At 36.2% G+C, this 20551-nt stretch overlaps 1 protein-coding gene across 1 annotated transcript; it reads right to left on the reverse strand.

The window, feature by feature from the left end:
• On the reverse strand, positions 1–19692 carry LOC125262221 (C2 domain-containing protein 2). Its single transcript, XM_048180837.1, has 14 exons — positions 18603–19692; positions 18371–18466; positions 18004–18123; positions 14892–14993; positions 14632–14748; positions 13296–13413; positions 12387–12495; positions 10609–10673; positions 10080–10195; positions 9636–9792; positions 9336–9440; positions 9038–9165; positions 7970–8252; positions 1–2658 (listed from the first exon to the last, which is right to left on the reverse strand). Exons 1-14 carry the CDS (start codon positions 18870–18872, stop codon positions 2429–2431), a joined length of 2016 nt encoding a protein of 671 aa, XP_048036794.1. The 5' UTR covers positions 18873–19692; the 3' UTR covers positions 1–2428.
• Between the last annotated feature and the right edge of the window lie 859 nt (positions 19693–20551).

The raw sequence follows: 20551 nt of genomic DNA on the forward strand, positions 1-20551 counted from the left end.
GAGTGTTCAGTCAGTGTTTATTGCTCAAACCAATAAAGATATGTTAATGAACATAATCCCTACATAGCATTCATTATGCTCAGATATCACTTTACCATAATAGAGCTGTTCAGAAAGCTAATCAGCCATAATTTCCCTCAGGAAATTCCCATTGGGTTCGAAAAGTAACAAAAGTTCTGTTTAACATTACTTGAAAAGACTTTCACATTAAGCAACACATTACACAAACTCAGACATCAAATGTGAAATTTAAAGCTTTATTGATATATGAACAACAACAGAGATTCGTAAACTAGCATACTTGTGGTAGTCCTTATTTAGCAACATGTGTAATTTAAACAAGTCTCTTCAAGTAATTAATTTTCAAGACTTATTACATCACAAACCACCACTCTTAAAAGCTGACAGAGAATCCCAGAGGGTTTTAGGACTACAAACTGAACAGCTCTATAAATTCTTACTGCACAGGCCATACACAGATGTGTGTTCTTAATATTGCAGGTAAATGTGTTATGGTGAGCAACAGGTTCTCGTGGATACAATTATCATTCACAACAACAACAATTTAAGGACATTCTGGTTAAGGAGGCCAACCAGATTCCAATAAAAAGCACAGATGAGTTAAGTTAATGAGGAGTTCTTCAATGCACATGATTAGATTATGATACGCATATACAGAGGACTGATGTGTTAGATTTGATTTAAAGGCTGTATCACCTCTGGACGGCCTAGCAAGCATGACAAAAATAAAATCTTCATTTGCCTCCTTTCATTCCAATACCTGTTTAACCTTGTGACTGTTAAGAAATACAACCAAATGAACTGATAACATCCAGGCTGTAAATGGCAACACACAACAGACAAATGGGGAGGTGGGGGAAGGAACAGAACAGTAGTGCTCCCAAAATACAGAGCTGACAGCCAGACTGCTGAGGTTTCTTTCTGGCAACATTCAGTATGGACAGGCATTCAGGTTTCTTCTACATATGAAGCTTGAGTTCAAGTAAATGTCAAATGGAGGCTGTTATTGAATCTCCCTTACCACAAATCCACTGCAGTTCTGCACACAGGCTCAACGGTTGAGGTCCAAAATACAAACTGGTTGGCATTCACAGCCAACATTTCAGGTGGCTTAAGAGTACGAGTCAAAGAAAAACACCACACTTGGGAAAATAACTCAAAAATCATGAACATATTGAATAGCTAAATTCAAGAGGCCAACGCTCTTGCATTTTCTGGTCTTTCTCAATAGGAAAATGCCCTTGCTTAGTGTTAAAAACCTTTGGTACAATTCACTCACATCGACTTTTTAAAAAACGTGCGGCATTGTGGAATGACTGAAATGAAAAAAGAAAAAGAAAAATCAGCACATTATTTGACCTATAATTACACAGTATATTGAATAATGTATGCTTAAAAAGAAAATATTTAAAATAAAATAACCCTAATAATACCTTTAGCTGATATTTTCCCACCTCTAAAAGATGAATAGAAAACCAAACCTGTCTTAAAGCGAACACATCAGTGCCAACCCAGAACATTTTGCTATGCTCCGTTAGAAAATGTTTCACTTAACAAATTTGGGGAAATAAAAGTCACTATTCCCAAAGACAAATATGGCCTAAACTGCAGAAATGTCTCCCTAACTAAATGAAAACTCCCATATTCAATTCACATCAAGGCAGAGGTCTTTCACATGATTTTTAACTAATTCAGAGCAACCAAACTTCCCAGAATTCACTGTACATCACTGCAAATGCATTTGGAATGAGTTCAGAGCATATAAAGAAGTGCAAATCAAATCCATGGTTTTCCCTTGTCTGATAGTCCAGGTTCCATCAGGTCACCAGAGGGTTTCCAGCGGGATAAAGCTTAGGTAAATGGCAAGAAAGGGTTATCCTCACATCCCACTTTGGTTAGAAGGCCACAAACGCAGAGTATCTTTTGCATGATGATCACTGTTTGCATAAGGTTAAATGACTCTTTTGAGTCATTTGGTGCGACGAAGAGAGCGAGTGCTCATTTGAATGCTGTTCTGTAAACTTTCTTGCATACACAAAGTTCAAAGATGAAGGTGAAAGTCGACTGAACAGTCGAGTAGAGAGAGCGACAAGCTTGTGATGCCCATTTACATGAATGAAGAGATGAAATTAGTGGACTTCATAGAGTAAGATCAAGAAAAACAAGCTGGGGGTATGATTAATAATGAAATTGGCATTATGAGAATGTGGATGATGTGTTGAGGGGGAGTTGACGAAACGGTGATTGTTGAGACGCAGATGTTTCGGCAAATACGGCCAAGAAACAAGAAATGACTTGCATAAAAGTTGAGAATGAATGTGAAAAGGTGGAAGTTAGAATAAACTGAAGAGGTGCAAAAACTATTAGTTTCAATGTAGGCCTTGTTTAAAGCGACGGAGTGGGTAGTTCACGTGGGTGGTTCTCTCACTGTGCCGTTGGCTTTGCTCTTGCTCTTGGGCAGAAGCTTGCGGTTGATAATGCGCCTGAAGGTGGCTGTCCTCTTTTCTCTGTCGCCCATCATGGCCGCTTCGGGATGCTCCAAGTACTGCAGGTCATTGTGGGACTGGCTCATCCCCGGCTCCTTTCGCTGATGTCGCCGTCTGAAGAATAGCTTGGCACTCTTGTGCAGGAAGCTGCCTACAGGGGGCGCCAGAGAGAGAAGAAAATAATCAGCCAAGCTCACTAACATACTTCACTGAGCCAACCAGAGGGCTGTTTCGTAAAACAAGATTAGAAAACAAGCCAGGCTTATTTTACTTAGTCAGACTTGTTGTCAACGAATTCTGTTTCATAAAACAAACTTAAATTAGTTCAAACTCCGTTACTCTGCCTGGTCCGGGGCAGGCTAACTGTCAGGCTAAGCTGAGCTCCTCTAACACTGACCAATAGGAACGCAACACTTTTTGCTATTGAAATGACTGGGAAAAAGTGTCCCAATCAACCTGAATTATATATAATGTGTGTGTGTGTGTGTGTGTGTGTGTGTGTGTGTGTGTGTGTGTGTGTGTGTGTGTGTGTGTGTGTGTGTGTGTGTGTGTGTGTGTGTGTGTGTAACCTACAGGTTTTCTTTTCTTACTGGCTAAATGTTTTGTGCCTAATATTTAATTCGATTGTTTTAAAATATATGAAAAATTAAAGGTGCTCCAAGTGATCCTGGGTGGAGTAACTTCCTGTTGACGTTCGAAGTGTTGTCAAACAAAACAGAGGCTAGCTAGACCCTCCCTCCTCCTCCTCCTCCCCCTCCCCCTCCCCAAAAAATGGGGAAAAAAATGTTTTGGCCTAAAAACGCATGACATCGCTTAGAGCACCTTTAAAATATGCAAAGACTAAATTTTAATTGGTAAGATGAATCTAAACACAGTAATTGGCCCAAAGTATATTGATTCACCCCATTACAATAGTCCATTTACAGTTACTATCATAAAGATACACTTACTTGTAGATTTAAGATTGTACATAAGGCACATTTAATGTCCAACATCAAATATTTTAGCGAAATGTATATTTTAGAATTATTGCGCTTCTATTGCGTCCCGTCTGTTTATCGCGCATGCGCGCAGCAGCGCTCGTTCACTGTGAAGTTTAGCAGCAAAATGGAAATATTTGCATGACTTTCTAACATTTACAGATGGAGAATAAACTTGTGAAATGTAAGTTATGCACTGAGGAAAACACCATGTCTCAAATGCATAAAATAGCACAAAATGTATGCCGTTTCCTATGGTAGATTGATTTGATCCATGATCGACCTCTAGGGCTGCTTAAAAAAAGCGTGCACGCGAAATTATCTTGACTAGGTAAACCTGGATCGAATTAGTGGGACTGCGTGAACTTCAATTACCTTTTATGAAACCGCTTTAGCCCCAGTTCATTTGTTAGGTTAATTCAAGTCAGGTTTTGGAGTTTAATCCTCGCTTTTCTTAGCATCTTTTATGAAACAGCCCTCCGGAGGTCAAACTCTGATCAACAAGAAGCTAAACAATAAAATTATTAATCAAATATTCTTTTGGTATCATTGACTTCCATTAAGACACAGCAGATTTGATGGAATTGTGATGCAATCAGTGCATCATTTACAGCTCTAAAAGATGCTACTGCAATACACTGGGCAGCATCAAATGCAAATGAGCTGAAAGAATACAAGCACACTACTAACACAGAGTATGCAAACATGTTCGAAAGTGCTTGGTTTTAGAATCAAAGCAGTCTAAACCAGTCCACACCAGCTTAGAAGTTCAGGATGGTTGAACTTCTGGATTTTTTTAATGCTGTTTAGGCAAGTTATGAGCCAAAATTGTCACTGGAACCAACAATGAAAAGGTTCAACAGCACAAAACAGAAAAAAAAAACAAGAGTGGCCTCCAAAGATTTGAAAAGCCAAACAGCATGTCAAATCTTTCTCCATGTCCAAAAATTCAAGTTTGAAACCATATTAATCAAATACAAGGTAATAACTTGTGTTTAAAATGCTGGAGCATGGACTAGTTTTTTTTCTAAAGGGTTTGTTAACCATTTCACAGGGAAGTCTACATAATTTTACTATTATAGACTTCTCAAGAGGTCACTTACTCTTCCAGCAATAAAGTCTGGTTAGCACAGGTTTCCACTTTAAGATGGCAAAGAAAAAAAAAAACAAAGTGATAAGGGAGAGGTACAGAGGACAAAAAAGAAATTGAAAGTCATCAAATTACGCAACAGACAAGTACAGACAGAAAGACACTAGACAGTGCTGTAACGATCATAATAGACACAAACAAAGGTAAGACAATTTTAGTAGCTCTGTGTTTACTGGTATGCCACTAACAGACTTAAATTTGGTTGAGATTCTCCTTTTTAAGAAATCTTTGGCCTTGTTTCCACCTGGTATTAAGATGTATTTTGGTTGATCGGATCACAAGTGGATGACGCTAAATACAGGTGTAAACTGTGTCTAAAACGTTTGGAGCTTGTCCACTTTTGACCACTTCCAGAGGTAGATAAAAACGCATTTGACCGGATTGCTTTCGTAGTGGAAACACTCATGTGGCCGAATGTGTTTGAACAGCCACTAAAGACTGCCTACTCTCTGCCTACTGACCGAATGTGTAAATATTATGGGATGCGAGCTAGCCAGACGGGATTTAAAGGTGCCCTTGATTCAAAAATTGAATTTACCTCGGCATAGTTAAATAACAAGAGTTCAGTACATGGAAATGACATACAGTGAGTCTCAAACTCCATTGTTTCCTTTTCTTATATAAATCTCATTTGTTTTAAAGACCTCCGAAGAACAGGCGAATCTCAACATAACACCGCCTGTTACGTAACAGTCGGGGTGTACGCACCAATATTTGCATATGCCAGCTCATGTTCCCAACATTATGAAAGGCATTAGACAAGGGCAGCCAGTATTAACGTCTGGATCTATGTACAGCCGAATCAACAGACTAGGTAAGCAAGCAAAAATGGCAGATGGAGCAATAATAACTGACATGATTCATGATAACATGATATTTTTAGTGATATTTGTAAATTGTCTTTCTAAATGTTTCATTAGCATGTTGTGTTAGCATACTGTTAAATGTGGTTAAAGTTACCATCGTTTCTTACTGTATTCACAGAGACAAGAGCCGTCGCTATTTTCATTTTTAAACACTTGCAGTCTGTATAATGCATAAACACAACATCATTCTCTATAAATCTCTCCAACAGTGTGTAATGTTAGCCGTTAGCCACGGAGCACTATCAAACTCATTCATAACCAAATGTAAACATCAAAATAAACAAACACTGTACTTACGCAATTAGACATGCTGCATGACGAACACTTTGTAAAGATCCATTTTGAGGGTTATATTAGCTGTCTGAACTTTTTTTATGTTGTTTAAGGCAAGCGCGAGCTCCGTGGGCGGAGAGCACGAGCAATTAAAGGGCCAGCAGCCCTGAATCGGCTCATTTATAATGATGCCCCAAAAGCTGAAACTTCACAGACACATTCAGGGGACACCTTAGACTTATATTACATCTTTTAAAAAAAAGTTCTAGGGCACCTTTAAACTTTGTCAGCTGTAGACCCCAAGTTTGGTTTGAAGATGAAAAACGTACCAATCACAATGTTTTCTCACCATTCCTGATTTCTAAGACACGTTTGGCATGGTCTTGGGGCTATCAGAGCAGAAACGAAAGCTGCTGCTCTCCGTATATTTTTCGGTCGTCTCTGGGCGCGTTCATATGTAAATTGTGCAAACTTATTTTGTCCATTCGATCGAAAAATTGAGAGAGAAAAAAAAAAAATTACCATTTACCCACCCTTAGACCCCCCCCCAGAAGAAATCAGGAAAGAAGTGGTTGAAAGTAGACAAAAGAGATGGATTAAAACACCAGGTGGAAACGGGCATGTGTCTCCCTTGTCTACTTGTGATCCGATCAACCAAAACACATCTTAATACCAGGTGGAAACAGGGCCTTTTAGTCTTCTTTTGGAGGTTGTTCACATTAAGCAACTCAAATGACAGAATAAATGACTACTTTTCTCTTCGGCTTCGTGGGACATTAGTTTAAGATTCAGTTCAGCTTTTTAGAATAAATAATTCTAGAATGATATTGTAGTTACATTTTCATGGGGCAAAATACCACCAATTTACATTATACACTGCCTATAGTCCAGCACAGGGGTTTTTAAACTTCTCCATTCCAGGACCCACCTAGACAAGTATAATCTATCCTCAAGACCCACCAAAATATTTGAGATTAGAAAACAATTGACAATTCTGTAAGATTAATCTTAATCTAAAAGTCTGATATGACAGAAATCGAGTATTTAATTAAAATATTAATTTTATAGTACAAATGTAAAAATTCCATAATTAATATTTACGTTTATTTTCTTCAATTACAGAAATGTGTTCATATAAACTTGAAACATGCTTACTCCGGTCAAGATATGAACTATACTTGGCACTGTGAGTGTTGTTAAACTCATTGCGGTGTTCAGCGCAGAAAACACTCTCATGCTCATTCCGTGTGTGTACATGTGAAATGCTTTTTAGAGACAGTTTCCTTGTGTTGGTACATTTGGTAGCCAAATGCACACAAAGGAACAAAAACAATGCACTCTATATATATATACATCTCTGAAAGACAACAGCGCCGAATGACGTTTGAATTCTCCATTGTAATGCAATCTCATGCAGAATACGGCACAGTGATTGGAGTAAACAAGTTTCTTCTTATTAATAATGCAGACCAAGCCACTTAATGAACCGAGACCTTCACTGTTATGTCAAGTCGCATGCGTGCACTTCAAAACATGCAGCGCAAATTTATATAATTAAAATGCGGCCTTTGCAACATTCAAAGCAACATCACGATTTCTATTTAATGTTGGTATATAGTGGAGCCCAAGACTAAACTGTGTGTATCATTCACTGAAACGCAAATTTAGCTGCAGCCAAGCGACCTACTTTTTCCCCACTCTGCGACCATAGTTTTAAAACCCCTGCACTAGCATATACACTACTGTTAAAAATATTGGGATCAGTAAGATTTTTTTTTAAAGAAATTAATACTTTTGTTCCATCAAGCAGGCATTAAATTGATCAAAAGTGACAGTAAATGTATTTATGCTAAAACAGTATTCTTGTTCTAATTAAATGATGTGCTTTTGAACTTTCTATTAAACAAAAAATCCTGCAAAACAAATGTATCAGTGTGATCAAATTGAGACTTCTTTCAAAAACATTAAAAATCTTAACGACTCTCAAACTTTTGAACGGTGGTGTAAATGCATGCCATTGACCTTGTTGTTCACATGCAACCCTGTGATCAGATTTATGACTCTAGTGAAGCACTTTATGTAGTTTTAAGGTGTAAACAGGTTAAATAGAAACTCAAAACCCAGCTCAGCATAATTCTGAATGTTGTTCTTCATACACAAAGCTTAAAGTCCATCCACGTCTTCCCCCCTCACCTTTTCCTTTTTTAGAACCCGTTTCAGAGGGACAGAGGGACAGAGATGACTTATCCACATCTGGATCCTCTCCGGCCTGGCTCTCCCAGTCCAACACATGATCTGTGCCATTCGCCCCCACCAGGGATTCTACGGGTTCGAGAAAGCTGGGTTCGGCCACTGTTTCCGAGGGTAATGCTGCTGCTTCGCTGCTGGTGCCCTCAGATGCTCCGGACATGGAGGCGTCCATTGCAGCTGCATATCCTGCCATCAAAGTCATCTCCTCATCCTGTGTTAAAGGGGCCTAGAGAGGAGGTTAATAGCAAAGCTTCAATTAGTAACTGACAATTAAAGCCAAAGAGCTTGCTTTATGATGTAACATTGTAACTTGGACAAAGTATCACGAACTGAAGAAAAAAAAAAAAATAAATAAATAAATAAATAAATAAATAAATAAATAATAATAATAATAATAATAATAATAATCTGATACCAAACATTTTGTAGCATTTTGTATAAACAAATTAAAATCAAAATTTTAAATGCTCCAGTGTTAAATGCTCAGTTTTAAATGCTCCAAGTGAATTTGGGCATCACAACATTATAAATGTAAAAAAAACCCATCTAAAAAGATTGAAAGATGCCCCCAAAATTGCCAAACTACAAACATTTTATTTTTAAAGTCTTAGGAAATGCTTGCTGATTTTATGTTTTGTGTGGATTTTTGGGTTGATAATCTTGACCTTGGATCAGAAGGTTGTACTATTTTGTATAAATCAAAATCATCAAATGTGAATTAAAGTGAATTTGGGAATCACAACATTATAATGCACAAAATTTAAAAAAAAAAAAAAAAAAATACTCAGTTTGAGATTTTCTAAATATTGCATTAAACAAGTTTTATTAAATTATTAGTTTAAAAAAAAAAAAACAACAATCAAACATTTAAGTGAGCATTTGATGACACCAGTGGTAATACAAATGTAAAAAATTAAATCTACAATAACTACTGATACCGATAAAAAAAGTGATATGGTACTAATATATTGTACATCCTTACTAAATATGCATACAAGTCTTTTTCAGTACCTTGGTTACTCCTGAGATGATGATGGTGCTCTTTTTGACGGGAGATTTCAGCTTCTGTTTTGCTGACTCATGGAGCTGTCTGATGGCAGCCTCTGCTACAGGGTCGGTCCCATTTAGCATCAATAACTCTGTGCAGGAAAGAGAGAAAAAGAGTGTACAAATGCTGAATGTAACCCGTTACTAATGTGGTATTTTGCATTTATGCTTGCTCTGGGATTGCTGATGAGCACTTGTGGTGCAGAAATAAAAGGAAATGCATTCAGCCACTGAAGTCAACAAGCTTGGAAATAGATCTCACCTGTATCTGATGATGACAGGGCTTTGCTAACTTTGGCTCCGAGTATCGATGCCTGCTCCGACACCCTTCTCTCCGCCAGCTTATTTTTCGAGGGCGATTTGGATTCTGTAAAAGGGATTTTTAAAAATATAATCATATTAGAGATTTTGATTTAGTGGTTTAGGAGATTGACATGACAATTGTAGCATCTTCATATTTAATTTTGCTAACAAATACCCAAATAACACATTCAGATGAAATCCACCACTAATTTGCCTCCCTCAAAATCAACAACTGAATAAAAAGTCAAATGAAAGGTACCAGGTGGCAAAGGTCGTCCTGGTTTGCTCCTCACAGCAGTGACAGTGGTGACAACGGTGCCACAGGGCATCACAGTACGGTCCATCTCCACTCTCTTAGTAGGGGCCGGCATGGGCGTCTGCCAGCTCCGCACCTCGCTGGGCTCCAGATAGGTGAACTAAACAGAGCATGAAGAGGTAAGGTCAGGTTTCATTCATTCAGGTTGGTAAACAAATATTCAGGATGGCATATTTAATTTGCTAATGGAAACAACAGGAAACTGAACAAAACTATAGTTTAGGCTTACTTATAGTTCTTTCTGCATATTAGCTAGGGCATTTAATTCACTTCAGCATTAAAGAGTTTCAGGCCAATGTACACAAAAGGAGACATTTATATGAGAATTAAATCTAAAATGTGATTAAAATTGATATCTAAATACAGTCTCATTATGATATATTTTACCTCAGTAGTTAGTGATCCGGTCACTTGATCTTTGGTCATGAGTGAAAAGGTCTGTTGACCTTTGGGGTGTTTCTTCACAAGATCAAAAGGCACAGATACCTGCCCTAACAAAGCACCTGGGAAGAGAACAGAGAGTGATGCCTGATCAAATCAAAGTAATGCACATCATTTAATCAATGTGTTTGCCTAGGGAGGCAAAAGTGACACTGAATAAACAGACTAAAACATTTCACACAAGTGCATCTGGCCTGTTAAGAAATCAGGGTGAAAAGCCAATGACATGAGGTAACGGAGGCAGTCTGTTAGTAGAGTTCAAATCATAATGTTACCACAGTATCCTTCTATTAGCTCAATAAATGTACCGCTTTTACCGCATTTTGAGGATATTTCATGATTTAGAGAAACAGATGACAGAAAGTAGATTAAAATTCACAGATGACCTTCAAGCTTCTGCAGACCCAGATTAATGGATATCGCTATTCTGTTTTTATGTCGTTAAGCTGGTTTATTTTCGGTCATGTGGACTTACTCTCCCGAGGTTTGCCGTTATCCACGACCTGGATGTTCAGCTCCTTTGACCGACCGCTAAGCTCACTGCAAAACCATACAGAGAGAGGATATAAAATAAATTATGCAGCATTCCCATCTAAAACATAAAACATTGAAAGATGTCCCAAAAATGCCAAACATTTTATTTTTAAAGTCTTAGGAAATGGTTGCTGTTTTTTAATTTTGTGTTTATTTGTGGGTTGACAATCTTGACTTTTGAAGGTTTCCAATTTTGAAAAGGGATAATGGATAAAAATGTTAAAATAATAATAAATATAAAAATGTTCAAATAATACACACACACATATATATATATATATATATACACATATATATATATATATATACATATATATATATATATATATATATATATATATATATATATATATATATATATATATATATATATATATATATATATATATATATATATATATATATACACAGTACAGTCCAAAAGTTTGGAACCACTAAGATTTTTAATGTTTTTAAAAGAAGTTTCGTCTGCTCACCAAGGCTACATTTATTTAATTAAAACTACAGTACAAAACAGTAATATTGTGAAATATTATTACAATTTAAAATAACTGTGTACTATTTAAATATATTTGACAAAGTAATTTATTCCTGTGATGCAAAGCTGAATTTTCAGCATCGTTACTCCAGTCTTCAGTGTCACATGATCCTTCAGAAATCATTCTAATATGCTGATTTGCTGCTCAATAAACATTTATGATTATTTTCAATGTTGAAAACAGTTGTGTACTTTTTTTTTTTTTCAGGATTCCTTGATGAATAGAAAGTTCAAAAGAACAGCATTTATCTGAAATACAAAGCTTCTGTAGCATTATACACTACCGTTCAAAAGTTTGGGGTCAGTAAGAATTTTTATTTTTATTTTTTTTAAAAGAAATTAAAGAAATGAATACTTTTATTCAGCAAGGATGCATTAAATCAATCAAAAGTGGCAGTAAAGACATTTATAATGTTACAAAAGATTAGATTTCAGATAAACACTGTTCTTTTGAACTTTCTATTCATCAAATAATCCTGAAAAAAAATATTGTACACAAATATTTTGTACAATTGTACACATTAAATGTTTCTTGAGCAGCAGATCAGCATATTAGAATGATTTCTGAAGGATCATGTGACACTGAAGACTGGAGTAATGATGCTGAAAATTCAGCTTTTCCATCACAGGAATGAATTACTTTGTGAAATATATTCAAATAGAAAACAGTTATTTTAAATTGTAATAATATTTCACAATATTACTGTTTTTACTGTATTTTTAATTAAATAAATGTAGCCTTGGTGAGCAGACGAAACTTCTTTTAAAAACATTAAAAATCTTAGTGGTTCCAAACTTTTGGACTGTACTGTATGTTGTATACTGTATGTTGTTTGGACTGTGTGTGTATAATAATATATATATATATATATATATATATATATATATATATATATATATATATATATATATATATATATATATATATATATATATATATACATACACATACACACACACACAGTTACATATGTGCTACTAACATCACTATACAGTAGAGCAAAAATTACTCTTTTCAAACAGGTTTCCCAGCCAGTAGTGTACAACATCAGCCTGATTCACATGATTTCCCTTTCATGTCGCCTCTTTCTCTCTCAGTAATTTCCTGTTCTCTCTCTATTGTATTTTTCTATAACAGTGGCAAAAAGGTTAATTCAATGGGGAGGTGGACCTCAACTCACAATATGAAGGGCTGGTCCCAGGCTGGAGTGGATGTGTTAGTCAAGACCGAACTGGCGACCTTCTGAGGAGGATCATCCAACTGGAGGATACACTGGGGATTCATGCCGCCTGAAAGCGGAACAGAAATGGTTCATTATCTTCAAGTACAAGCAATACCCTTCTGAAAGTAGACTCATTTGCTAATGTACATGTATCCCACTCAAATAAAACCAGATATTTGATGCAAGAGAAGAGATCTATTACTGTTTGAGCTAAATGACCGACTAATGCAGAAAAAACTCTTTGCCAAAATGAATTATGCATAAATGGATGAGCTGCCAGTTGTTAAGTGCTTGCTAGGCTGTAATAGTGACTTGGCAGGAGAGCAGCGGGACTATTAGAGCACTTCCGGAAATGATTTCCGAACAAAAGGGACATCCTGATTGAGGGAAACACAGGCAGTTAACTCAAGAAGTCATGGGGGCGGCGCTTTTTGGGAAGTGTTGCCTGCACTCCGTGCCCACAACAAAACTTTGTCCAAGTTATTGGCTTTATTTCTTCGATCCAAGCAATATAAAACATTAGCTGAGGTCTGTGGTGAATATGAGGTCCATCTAATAAACAACAAGACATATGGGATTTCAAGGATGTGAATCTTTGTAATGTGACCATACGTTTAGAAATGGTCCGTCAAAAACATCTGCCTGTGATAGAGAGATGAACATAAGAAAAAAAAATGGTGATACTAAATTGCTAAAAAAATAATTTAATTTCAAATGCTGAAAAGCATGTTTAAACCAATATACATCATACATGTTGCATTTTATTGAATATTGTATAAATCTGCATAAATTACTTGGCTAAATAGTAACAAAACTAAAAAGACATGCATTGTGTGTGTGCGGTGAACCACTCTTTTGGTCACTGACCTGCAGCACCATCCTCCTGTTTGCATGTGACCCGGATGTTCTTCACTAATAGTTTCCATTCATGAGCTCGCGGGGGCTTCGGGGGTGAGGTCACTTGCAAGGTCTTGTTCCTTACTTCCTGTTAAAGAGGACAAAGGAAATAAAACATTATCACTCATAACATCAACAGCAACATCCTTTATTGTGTTTTTCTCTCCATTCTGAGAAAATCCAAAGTTATGTAATTCTCTGAATATTATGAAATTTATCAGATGATTCAAGGCCTTAAAGGACAGTTCACCCAAAAATTCACCCTCAAGCCATACTAGTTGTATATGACTATCTTTTTTCAGATGAACACAATCAGAGATTTATTTAAAACAATCCTTGCTCTTCCAAGCTTTATAATGGTAGTGAAGGAGGGGCCAGATTTTGAAGCCCAAAAAAATTAATCCATCCATTATAAAAATTAGGGGGTTAATAAAGGCCTTCTGAAGCGAAGCAATATGTTTTTGTAAGAACAATATCCATATTTAAAAATTTATAAATTCAAATAACTAGCTTCTGGTGGACAACCGTACGCATACTCCGCAAGTTGACTTGCGGCAAATGAGAAACCCCCTGATGCGATATATGACGTAGGATGCAAGAGTATTGTAAGATTAGACGCCTCTCGTGGTTCAAACAAATAGGGCTGGCCAACAAACACAAGCTCCTCTTCTCTTATATAGAAATCACCCCACATTTCTCTTTAAAAATTCTCGTTTTAGACTTCTAATTCATGACTAGTGTTTTGTTTTGCTCTATCCTCTGTGCTTCCGCGTTCCTCATTACATCATGCGTCAGGTCAGAGGTTACACTTCCGCCGCAAATTGATGCGTACAGCAGTCTGCCGGAAGCTAGTTATTATAGTTAAAGTAAACTATAGTTAAGTATAGTAAAGTTTTAAATATGGATATTTTATATACAAAAACCCATTACTTCGCTTTAGTAATTAAAAAAAAAAAAAAAAATTGTTGAAACTTTTGAACAGTTTAACCCCCTGACGCCGTATGGATCACTTTTATGATGGATGGATGGATACATGCATTTGTTTTGGCGTCAAGTTCTTACATTTCTTACATATCTCTGATTGTGTTCATCTGAAAGATGATAATCATATACACCTAGGATGGCTTGAGGATGAGTAAATCATGGAATAATTTTCATTTTCGGGTGAACTATTCCTTTAAGACAAACATAATGAGCTTTTAAAACTCTTTTCTGCTTGAAATTATACTGATATGAACCTTTTAAAGAGGATTAAGTGCTAATGTTGATACGATAAACGTTTAATGACATCTGCGCATGGTTGTACCTGGACTTCTGCAGACTCTGCAGGTCGGCTGCTCAGAGTTACAAATGCTTGAGCTCCATTCAAGACCTGTCTGAGCCTGTCGCTCACAGCTGCTTCACTTAGACTCTCATAATCTCCCTGAAATACACACAGAGTCATGTCATGTGCTTTCCGAAAAAATAAGCAGAAGTAACCCCTTTAAAAAAACTACTGAGATTTACAAATGACAGACTGTGCAATGAGAACAATGCCTAATCATGAAAGTTTTTTTCTGAATATACCTGCGCAAAACTTGGCATCAGCTGCAAATCTACAGAGTCCAGGTGAAGCAACCTCCAGGAAATCTCCACCTCCCCATTCACCTCTTTCATCTGTAGGGCCAGCTGTGGCAACAATACACACACAAGCATTACTTATAACCGCAGAGACAAAACAAGGGTGCAAAACTGTAAAGCCTAAAACCTATTTTAACATGGTTTAATAATATAAGGTCTCAAAGTTAAAATTAAAATGTCAACCATCATGTAAAACAGTGTTAGCAACTGTTTATTTGTTTATTTATTTTTATTATTAGGATTTTTGGGGCTATTTTTTGGCATTTATTTGTGCATTAAATTACAATATATATTTATATTTAAATAATATATTTACACTACCATTCAAAAGTTTGGGTCAGTAAGATAATACAGTAAAAACAGTAATATTGAGAAATATTATTACAATAATATTTCAATGCATTTTAAAACAAAGTTTATTCCTGTGATGGCAAAGCTGAATTTTCAGGATCATTACTCCAATATTCAATAAAAGTCATTAATAATAATAAATGACAAAAAATTAATTTTCAACTTATGGCTATTTACCATTGTCAACTTGCTGCATACAGAATCCTCTACCATGTGCTCAAAAGTGTATATAATCAATTTCAGAAAAACTGCTTGAAAAACCTAACTGAAATAAACAGATGACAGATCTATGTTGACCTAATATCAGCTATAAATTAAACAATAAATGCAGCTGCTTCAAATCAGAAAGGCAGAAACACACAGCGACCTACAACAGAATAATATAACACTGCCTACTTCAAACTCACAATAAACAAAGGGTCCAGAGCATTCTCATATTCACAACAGCTCATTGAGCTTCAGGGCCCACAGCACACAGAGGAATGGGCTGTCATGTCCAAGCACGACTGCTTTACATTTCTGGAGACTGAACTTGGGTGAAATGAAGAGGGGAAAAAAATGACAGGACTCCAAATTCCTTTCCAATGCAATGCTCTCAAGTTCATTCCTAAATCACGTTATATAATAGTCTGAAGAGAGAGCAAATGCTAACCAGTCACTAATAATACCTGTAATGGCTTACAGTGTGATTTATATAATCAGGAAATGCTTCATTGGATATACTTCAATCTTAGCCTGAAAAGATATTTGCTTACAGTACTTGTAACCCTGCCAATAGTTGGACCCCATGTAGTAACAATAAGTGTGTTATTCCACAACCTCGTCTGTGACTGTGGGCTCTAAAGTGCAATGACCTCTAGAACAGAAACAAAAGCCCTAAATATACTGTTATTCAGCCTACAAAGCCATTCTAACAAGCGCTCGGAGCTTTCCAGCCTTGACCAGCAGGGGAAACAGCCAGAAAATATGCAACAGCCATTTGGATTCCTCCAGAAATAGGCTGAAATGACAAATAGAAAATAAACACAATCACTCCTAAACAGGCCAGTATTCCGATGAACACTTGGGACATGCCTGAACAAAAAACAGCCCACTATGACAGAATACCATAAATCCGGGACGGATTTCTTGGGAATTTCTATGCGGAAATGAAAGGTTTAACAGCATTTAGCCACTCAATGCACTTAAGGCTAAAACAGAATCAGCATGACAATGAGTCGTCGAGGAACTTATTGGTTTAAAAATAGAAGTAATTCAATTGAGCAAAGCCGGTGTGAGCTCTTAAACACAATGCATTGTCAACTACTGTCAAAAAAAGCTGCAGCCCTGCACACTGAAATTGTGCTTTAAAGTTTTTGTTTTTTTACTGCTATTTGTGGTGCAACATTAAAATAACTCTCTTTTCAAGAGGTACAAGCTTTTCCATGAATAATTCTGGGCAGGATGTACTAGTGCAAGTCCACGTGTTCTTTCCTGAGGCAGAGACATATTAACAGTGATTAAAATAAAGGCAGGACACAGAGTCAGCGCTCGCAACCGAGGCACTTAATCTGATTCCCGTGGCGAATAAAACAGCAGAGTGAGTCACGCCTTATAAATCAAAAGCATGCAGGATGGTGCATGAAGCTTTACATCTCTCATGAGCTCAATGGACATCCTATTCAAGGGCAAATGTGTTTATTCCTCATTCCATACGGGTCTATTATGACTGTACACATACAGAGCCGTTGTGTTAACACTAAAACTATTAAAAATCATTTTGGTCACACTTTAGATTAGGGTACAATTCACACTATTAACTAACTATTAACTACGACTTTTGCCTCAAACTGCTAATTACTGCTTATTAATAGTTAGTTAGGTAGCTGTAAAGTTTAGATATTGGGTAGAATTTAGGTCTGTACAAAATGGTCATGCAGTTGCAGGATAAGGCTTTAAAAGTACTAAAAAACAGCCAATATCCTATTAATATGCATCTAATATGCAATTAGTTAATAGTGAGAACTGGACCCTAAACTAAAGTGTCACTATCATTTTCAGTGATTGAAATAATGCTGAAATAAATATTAGATGAAAAACTTAAATGAAAATGAGAAATGTTTACTTGGCAACTAAAAGATATAAATAAGATACAAATAAGTTGATGCACTAAAAATCACTAAAACTAATAAAAATTACAAAAAATAGAATTAAATATTTAAAAAAAAAAAGATCAAAAGCATATAACAAAACTATTAGCTGTAAAAAGCAGTTTACGTGGTCACAAATTTAGTAATTTGATTTGTGACTCAGAAACCGAACAGAATAACATCATAACATTTCTTGGTTTTACAGATTTCAAAGTGCTAAAACTGTACTACTTGCTTTAGATTAGATTTATTTTCCTCATAAAACTCATTATCCTTTTCACTCAAACTGAATGTACAGTCCAAACAAGCATAGTGTTGATTTATCCCCATGCGATTAAAATAACTATTTACTCTGATGACAAAACACGTGACAGACTTTCCTAGAATCACACAGCAGATGCTTGTCTACTCCAATGTTTAAAAAAACTGGATCATCCTCCTAACCAATGCCAATATTTCTGGCAGCATTTGAAGAATGACTGTCTTGTTTGATGATTTGTTAAACAGATGCCAAAGCCTTGTGTTTACTCAACCGTCCTCAAGTGACTTTAAAGAGCACAATAAACATCCGTTTTTACCTGCAGACGAAGTGGAGATATTTTCACACTGTATCTCAGGGGGGTTTCTGAAGATGTTGAACTCGGTAAAGCACTGAGAGAAAACTGCAGCTTGTTTCCAACCACCTGACAGAGGACATTCTGCAAAAAGAAACCAACTATGACTAAGAGGTGGGAATTTTAAATAACCTAACATTTGAACAGTCATAACGCTGCTAATAATTTTTCTGAATCAACAAACAGGGTGCATGTCAAAAGCAGAAGTCTTATATCATACTCATATCTCTATTTTGATTCAACACATGCAAACCTAAATACAGTTCACACAGGCAAGTAGGGAGATCCACATATAGGTTAGTGTGTACAAATATTCAAAGCACGCCATTACCTTTTTGCCGGGTGTTTTTGTAAAGCTTGAAATCTGGTCCAAAGCCAGTTCTGATGACTGGACACCATCTTCTTCAAAGGTCAGCTGAATCCCACTCTAATAAGAGGAACAAAATACCAAAGTAATACAATAAGCAAAAAAGACCACACTCAACTTATAAGGAAATCACATGTGCAATTCTAAAGACTAACAATATATAGAGAGAAAGATACAGCCGAATTACAAAACCAACCTGTGATCTACGAGCTTCTTCATTGAGGCCCCTAAACCAGGCTCTTCTCCACTGACTCTTCCAGCTTTTCAGAGACAGCACCCAACATAAAATCCCATCAGCTTCCTCTGAATCCACTTGACTGAGAGGTGTTTTCCCAGCAGGAGGTTCGTTGGAAAAATACAGCACCAAGTATATAATCAAAGTGACAACCGAGGCCAGAAAGAGAGTGACCATGCAGAGCCACTGCCAGTCTCCCACCCAGGAGAAATCACCATCCATAGACGACATGATCACCGAGCCATTCACTTTAAACCCTTAACATGTTTACCCTCAGCTCTGCTCCTCACCCTTCCGCATCTCAACACAATATAACGACACTTTCCTTCCTAGAACTGACTAATAAAACACCTTCACAAGCAGCAAAAATGAAAGTTCACGAAGGGATGGTGGGTGGAAAACACGCGAACGGTGGATTGAGGCTCGTAAATCTCACTTCAACCAGCACGACAGCGACAGATACATCTCTTTTTTTAACAAAATACAATTATTAAACGTGATATTCATAATATCAGAGCATCTGCACAACTACTTACACACTAAGTAGCAATTTCAACATACGCTAGTCACAGTAAACCGGGTGTGAATGAATCTGCGAGATTTTAACTGATTAAATCGTATGTTATCGGACACAAATAGCTTAAATGTTAAAAATATTGCCGGTTTAAAAAAAATATACTTAATAATATACATTAAATACATCTGTTGGACAATTATTGGCTATTTAAAGACATCTCTAAATAATGAAAGCATTAGATCCGGAGTACCCGAGGTGAAAAAAGTTCCTGAAAATCCCCCCGGTGTTGTTGATGAGCCACGTTACCATCGCATTAGCCGAGCACTATCCCACAGAAAACAAAAAAAAAAGAGTTTAAAAAGTGAAATTAAGTGCAGTTCTCATCTTCTATAACGGGACTGTTCATCCTCCCGTGAGTGTAAGAAGAGAGATAAAAAGAGAGGGGATGTGTGTGACACACACCTCTGATTTCTAGGATTATTAGCTTTGCGTTGAGGTTCTCTCTCCTACATCACCGTCACCAGACGAGACAAAATAAAAGTCCCTACCGCAGTTTTCAAAATAATACAAATTCATATAAAATAAATAAATTAATGAAATTAATTACAATATATTGACAAAAATATTAATTTATCAATAAGAATATTTTTTCTTTATATTATCATATGGGGAATTTATGCGTAGCAGAAAAAGACAAAGGTCTTGACTCTTGTGACATTTCTTTACACACCATTTGAACAATGGGCGTTTCTTTGTTTATATGGCAATTTTTGCAGTGTTTGAATATGAAAATGTGAGAGTTGTGTGGTTAAAACAATTTAATTGTTTACATTAGTCCTAACCCTAATTTCCTAAAGTAGCATATATATCAATAACGTAGACTGACTATTTTTTAGAATCAAGTTAAAAAAAAAAGGTGGTAACTTGTTACGCTATTTATTCTTAAACAGTTTAATGGTTTAAAAAATGAATTCTCCTTAGGCATCTTTTGATCCAAGATCGTTCGCCATACCTATGGAAGCCCGTTTGTGCTACAGTCATAATAAAAAGATAACTATATAATCTCATAATTATTTAGTATCTCATTATATTGAGAACATTTCTCCTAATAATGACTTACTATATCATAACAATGAGGAACTTTCCCTTATATAACTAAATATGATAAACGTTCAGATAATTATGAGTTAATGTGTTATAATATTAGGGGGAAAAAATCTCATTATTATGAAAAAGTTTCTCATCATTATGACTTACAGAATCATTTATTTACTCTCAACTGTGGCGGGAACGACACTGATACTTAAATGTAATATGTTGTTATAACGCATTATTCGTTAATAACATTAAGCAAACTGCAAATATTGTCGATCATTTCTTAAAAATTACAGAA

This window comes from Megalobrama amblycephala, linkage group LG2, assembly GCF_018812025.1.
Source record: "Megalobrama amblycephala isolate DHTTF-2021 linkage group LG2, ASM1881202v1, whole genome shotgun sequence".
Taxonomy (NCBI): Eukaryota; Metazoa; Chordata; class Actinopteri; order Cypriniformes; family Xenocyprididae; genus Megalobrama; species Megalobrama amblycephala.